Genomic DNA, 6,665 nt, shown 5'->3' with positions numbered 1-6,665 from the left:
CTTATATGGCAGGCAGCTATACAATAGATGTTACATTTTTCTCCCACTTAAATGATAGTTTGTTGCCTTGATCTGCATGAAATGCTATTGGCTTCTTTCCTAATTCACCCAAGTCTTTATTCACCAAGAATCACCAGCGGTTAGGTTGTTTTTTGAAATTCTTCTGATTTAAACATGCTAATAATGAACATGTCTCATTAACCACATCCCTCTAGCATTAACTGATATTTACTTCATATAGTAATTCACTCTGCCAAAACGTGCCTTCTGAAAAGCTAGAGCTGAAGAATTCTCACAGTGAAATTAAAAGCAATGTTTTAATGCACATGTAAACCAAACAACATTTGAAATAAAGCATTTCATCATACTTTAAAAAAGATATTTAATCCCATGGCTCATTTCATGATCCTTCTATTTAATCAATTTAGCAGGTTAATATCTGGCTTATTAATAATCTTATTAACATACTTTCCCTTATTGAATAAAAAATAAACTATTACAAACTAGTCACAATCATCAGGAGTAGACCAAAGCTACTGAGCAAATAGACAAGCTATAAAAAAAAGTTTATTAAAAAAATAGACAACATATGTAAACATCTTTTTCAGTCACAAAGCTTCATAATACAGCATATCAGGCCCAGGCCTCAAATCTCTGCAGTGGGAGCACCTTAATTGTTGACTAATAAGAATCAGTTTAATTTATCTTTCAGTGAGCTATTAAGTCTATATGAAAATAAATAACCAGATTCTGCTAAGTATACTAATATACATAGAAAATCACAGATGTACAGTGGATCTCAGCAAAAACTATCTGCAGTAACATGTGAGATTGAGTCCTTTTATCATAATTGTCTTTTTAATATAGCTTCATTTCTAAATTCATAATGTAAAGCTGACGAAAATAAAGCCAACAGGAACAGAGTAGAGGAACAAGACAGATGGATAGCCATCACTCTCCCACCCTCACACACCACGCCACACACAGATGTACACAGTGTTTTGGTAGAAGCAAAACTGAAAACATAATTGCTATATTTTGTGTTTCATGTATTATTGTAGGCACATATTTCCTTTACTTTTAGCTGGAAGTTACATGCCCCAAGTGACTGAGTATGAAGTAGTCAACCATATTTTCAAGTGTGATACAATTTTGAAGAAACCAAATCTCTGTTACATAATTCAACAGCTACCCCAAAGGGAAGTCAAATCACAGAATGGACCACAACACAACAAAATGTAATTAAGTACCTGAGATTTTGCTGCAAGAATCTTAAATACAAGACTGTTTTCTTTAGGGCAAAATGCGCTTATATTAACATAATCCTTTCATGTCCTGTTCTTTATTTGCTGGGGCATACTTGTTAGATGACTAAGATGTTCCAAAATGGCTAAATAATACAATTTTACTTTTTAAAAATCTACTATAGGTAGATATTTTATCACACTTGATTTAATTTAAATTGCTGACCTTTTAATTATTCAGTAACTCTTAACCAAGGAAAATTTTAAATGAAGTAACAAGTAATATTTGCAATTAAAGTTTTTCACTGTATGGAAAATTTAAGATAGTTATTATCTGTCATCTGCATAATCATATTCTAATGATAGAAGCATAATATATTTAACAGAAGAACCCAGACAAGTTTACCAAGCTCCTGGATAGCCATTTCATAGCTTAATAACTCAGTAGTCTATTTGTAGCATATCTGTATAATTCATAAAAGTGACTCATAAAATAATTTTAAATCATTTAAAAATCTGATCTGTTATCCAAAGATTCATTTTATAAATCCACATCTGAAAATAAACTATATTTTTCCTTTCTACAACAGCAACTTATCTCACCCAGCAGATATCTAACACTTATCCACAATTAAGTGAAATGTGAAATAACTATTATTGGAAAATACTTACATTCTAACAGCACTGCTGTTTCTTGACTTTGCAGTGTTTCTCACTGACTGTATTTGAGGTTATTGGGATGATTATGCATTTAAATAGAGAAAATAAAAATTTAATGACATCAATGTTTATGATGCATGACACATATATCAATTAATTTTTAAAAACTCCATGGCAAAAGAAAAGCTTTACACTTCTGGATACCAAATCAACGGCTACTGATGACGGGGGACCTTTTTTACAGGGAGAACCCACAGGTTAGTGGGTCTGAGCTGTATACCATATGGTCTAAGTCAAATGTTAATGATTGATCTGTTTTAAATCTATTTTGGAGTTCCAATGGATAAAATTTTTAGAAGTTACATTCATTATAACTTTTATAAACTACATTCAGTAAAATTTTCTCAAAAGAGAGAAACATTGCATATTTTAGATGAGATTTGGACATACTTGTGCATTATAAGCCCACTGCTGAACTTAAGTAGCTTAAATAGGACTCTGCATCTATTCTAGTTATCAAATTTTTAAAAACAGACAACTTTCCTCACTAATATCACATTATTCTTGGCTTTTGTTGCACAAGTAACAAAAGAAAAGTGAGAAATGAAGAAAAGAAGAGAAAGGAAAATAGAAAATGAAGGAAGGCAACAGGAAAGAAGGAAACAGAAATGGCACTCTTAAAATTTTTGTGTGTGGGGTCGCGCGACTGAATGACAACAATACCAGAAAAGAATATAAATGGGGAGAAAAAGTATTTAAAGTTGTGCTTAAACACAGATTCACTCTGTTGTACAGTTCTTGCTGTATAGTGTGTGTGGTATTTCAAGTTGCTAGGTAAGAATCCAGTGGACAAACAATACAGTCAGCCAACAGCAATGACTTCCCTTTCTGGAGAAGTTAGACATCCATTACTATTTCAGTAACACGGCCACAGCTTTGAAAACACAGCAGCATGAAACGATTCAAAGGTAGACACCTTGTTTTCATTTGTTCACCTTAAAAAAACAAAAAGAAATGCTTAAACAACAGAAGGCACTTAAGACAGAAATTCTTTCTCGAGTTCATACAGAGATGGTCGGCTCGCTCTGCTCCTCATCCTGCACAGAGGCACCGTGCGGTCCCGGCTCTGGCCTTCCACGTCGGAGTCCAGTAAGGAAGGCATGTGGGGCTGAGTTCTCTTCTTGGGGCCGAGAGGACAGCTGTGGGCTGGTCCTGGACCACCCACTGCAGGGCCAGCCTGTGAGGGCTGAGACTCTGCTCTCGGCGGGAAGGCTTGCAGGGCACCTCCTCGGCTTCTTAGGGGCGGAGGGCGAGGCAGAGGCACCATATGGACAGCTCTTTGTTTTTCAGGCGGGACCTCACTTGGCAGGTCACTGTGAGGTCCAGACAGGGAGGGGGGCATCCCCCAAACCCACTCAGGGGGCAGTTCAGAGGCTCCGGGGGCTGAGATGAGAGCTGCACCAACGGGCAAAGAGAGGGTGTGATTAGACAGAGACATTGAAAACGATGCATATCAAGGAAAATAAACTGGGTGACTTCATTGAGGTGACCACCTTAAAGTAAGCTTTGACAAAAGAACCTGGACACAAGCCTCACCTTACAAGCTGTTAGGATATATGGTTTATTTTTATTAAAAAGTACCTCAAAGTTGGAAAGATTGCTTGAATCTGTGGAAACTACAACTGTAAAGAGCTAAATCATCATCAGGTGCTTAGAACAATGATCATTAGAATTGTTTAATAAGCAGGAGAGATTTCAGAATGGGATTAGACTGGACTAAAATTAAGGCATAAAATGATGGTAAATATGACTGAATTCACTTTCAGCTGATAATTTGAAAAAATTAATGAAAATAAGGACACAGCTATGTTTCTACATGTTACACCTTCCCTTTTTTGTTCTGAAGAACTGACTTATTACCACCCTGTTGTTGTTCAGTCGCATCCGACTCTTTGCGACCCCATGGACTGTAGCCCGCCAAGCTCCTCCGTCCATGGGATTTCCCAGGCAAGAATACTGGAGTGGGTTGCCATTTCCTTCTCCAGGGGCTCTTCCTGATCCAGGGATTGAATCCATGTCATTTACATTGGCAGGTGGAGTCTTCACTGCTGAGCCACCAGGGAAGGCCTATTACCACTCTAGCAGATAATTATTGGCTTCACATTAAGAAAAAAAGTTCTTATGGGATTATCGTGATGGGATTTCACCATGTGCAATTATAAATTACTAATATTTATTGTATCATAAAAGAGCAATAAACCAATTTATTTAAAGACAATGAAAAATAATATTAGAAAAAATGCGCCTACTTGTAGCACACTTAAAGAGATAAAGGAAAAGATAGAGCAAATGAAAGCAGCCTCAGTTTTAATACACTTTATCACCAATCCTAGCATAATATTTTATGATCTAAAAAGCATTTTTCATATACATTATCTCATTTAATCCTCATGATCTGTATCTGACGTGACTGTAATCACATTTACATACAAAAGAAATAATAGTTAATCCCCACATGGCATCTACTGTCCATTTGATTTTTATACCCCCTAAACTCAATCTCAACATAACTGGACAGTGAAGTCAGGTGATGCAGAAGACACGGTGCCACGGGGGAGGTAGGACAACCAGTTTTAGCACCAGCTCTCCTATTAATTATTGGTTCAGACTTTGTCAAATGATTGTCTTCCAAACATGAGGGGCTTGGAGCAGTTACTCTCCACATGCTCGCTCTGTTTTAATATGCTATTAAGTATTTGAGTTGCTGAAATTTAGTATTTTCCCCAGAATCTAAATGATAGTTAAGGTCAAATGAAAGAGTAAAATTGAATGAAAGTCAAATGAAAGGGTAAAATGCAAAGATTTATGTAAAGAGTGAAAACAAATTTGTAAATGTAATCCTATGGAAAAGAGAATCAGAGAGTCACACGGTTTTACAGTCCAGTCTCTACAGTGGTGTCTGGTACTTTCACCCATGAATGTAGCCTACCTGGGGGCTGGGGAGCACTTCCATCAGACATGGTCCTTCGGTGACTTGCTGCTCTCTCTTTGGAAGCAGCAGCGTAAGAAACGCCCCCACGTGTCAGCTCCATGAAGGAAGGAGGCGGGTTTCTCCACCCATCACGGCTGGTCTCCAGTCCTGGCATGGGGGTTGACTTCTGGCCCCTCCCTCCAAACGCAGGGCAAGGATCTGGAGTGGGCACCCGAGGGGCACAAGAGATGTGTGTGCTGCTCTCGAAGGAGTCTTCACCGTCGGTCTGCAGCAGGCACTTGGTGGAGAGGGAAGGCACGGACAGGAGGTTTGCAATGGTGGACGGTGGGGGTGAGGGGGTGCTGCTGGCTCCCTCGCCCACAGCCAGCAGCCTTGCGGCAGGGCTGGCACTGCGGCGAGACTTAGGTGCCCGCTGGAAGATGCCTTCTCGTTTCTTCCTGTCTTCCTTGGGCAATGGGTCTTCGGGAGCCTGTGCTTTCGTGAGCTCTCTTATGTCCAAGCCCAGAGCCACCGATGCCAGCAGCATGGTACAGCCGTACAGAGCAGACTCCGTTTTCTTTCTCTGGGGGGATCTGCTCAGACTGTTTGGAGGGGTCCCCTGAGGAGTGTCAGCAGCAGGGCTCACCGGGGTTCCCTCCTCCCGGCTTTCGGGTTCCACCGGGTTCTCTCTCTGGCCATCTTTCCAAAGAGGTAGATCGATGTAGGCCTGAGTTGGTGATTTTATCTGCTTTGGTTTTCTGTGTTCCAATCCATCAGGGGCAAGTTTTGGCTCTTCACAAGCACCTACATAGAAGGATAAACACACACACGCTAGGACCATTTTACAGCAAAAACCATGAAAAATACACTGTAAAACAAAGCTGAAATCTAGTAAATACATATTCTACATCATGACACATGGAGCCCTTTTCAGTTTAGCAAATGGTTCGTCCAGGAGGACCCTGCAGAAGGGGCATCCAGGGTGCTAGGACTCAGGCTCCCTGCAGAGGGACTGGCAAGCAGGGGCATTTGGCAAGCCCTGAAACCAAGGTAAACATGATCAATATCTGCGTAAGATCACACTGTCCTTTTGGGAGTCACTCGGGCATTCGGGAGACGTTGAATGCTTGCCAGGCACCAGGCACTGGGAGGAGAGTGGTGAACACGACAGATAAACTTTCTGGCTTTGAGCTGACATTCTAATTTGTGGGTGATGAAGAACACATACATTATGGGTTCCATGTAGACAAATCAGAATTTTAGATAAGAGTGATGAATAGGGGGAGAGGTTCAAGAGGGAGGGGACATAGGTATAGCTCTGACAGATTCATGTTGATATATGGTAGAAGCCAACACAATATTGTAAAGCAATTGTCCTCCAATTGAAAATCAATAAAAAAAATGTTATGGGGAAAATGGTGGAGCAAAAAAAAAAAAAAGGCGGCTTGAATTTCTGGTTTGTGGCACTTTTACCGTATTTTTCTGAGTTTCCTTTGTGTGCTTTTGCGTGCTTTTCTTTCTTGAAGAATAAAAGAAAAATCTGCCTCATGAAAAAAAAAAAAAAAACAGTGATAAATAAATAAAAACGGGTACTGAGGTAGAGGGCTGGGGTGAGACACCACTTCGGCTGAGGTGGTCAGGGAAGGCTTTCCGGAAATGCTTGAGCTGAGACATAGACTCACAGAAGCACCCGGCCACACAGATGGGAGCGGGGAGGGGGCCTTCAGGCCGGACCGACGGTGTGAACCCTTTGCTCACTGACCCTTCCAGTGGATACAGGGTTAACTTCA

At 40.2% G+C, this 6,665-nt stretch overlaps 1 protein-coding gene across 1 annotated transcript in view; it reads right to left on the bottom strand.

Annotated features, from left to right (window-relative positions):
* Positions 1-365: 365 nt before the first annotated feature.
* Positions 366-6,665, bottom strand: part of MAP3K21 (mitogen-activated protein kinase kinase kinase 21) — a 58,804-nt gene continuing 52,504 nt past the window's right edge. Inside the window, exons 9-10 of the mRNA XM_027530527.1 lie at positions 4,894-5,679; positions 366-3,359 (exon numbers count right to left, since the gene is read on the bottom strand). Coding sequence (XP_027386328.1) covers positions 2,941-3,359; positions 4,894-5,679 — 1,205 coding nt within the window. The 3' untranslated portion in view covers positions 366-2,940. The remainder of the gene's footprint in view (positions 3,360-4,893; positions 5,680-6,665) is intronic.

The sequence above is a fragment of the Bos indicus x Bos taurus genome, chromosome 28 (genome assembly GCF_003369695.1).
Source record: "Bos indicus x Bos taurus breed Angus x Brahman F1 hybrid chromosome 28, Bos_hybrid_MaternalHap_v2.0, whole genome shotgun sequence".
NCBI classification, from domain to species: domain Eukaryota; kingdom Metazoa; phylum Chordata; class Mammalia; order Artiodactyla; family Bovidae; genus Bos; species Bos indicus x Bos taurus.
The sequence above is the reverse complement of the archived record's forward strand: the minus strand, read 5'-3'. Positions and strand labels throughout refer to the sequence as shown.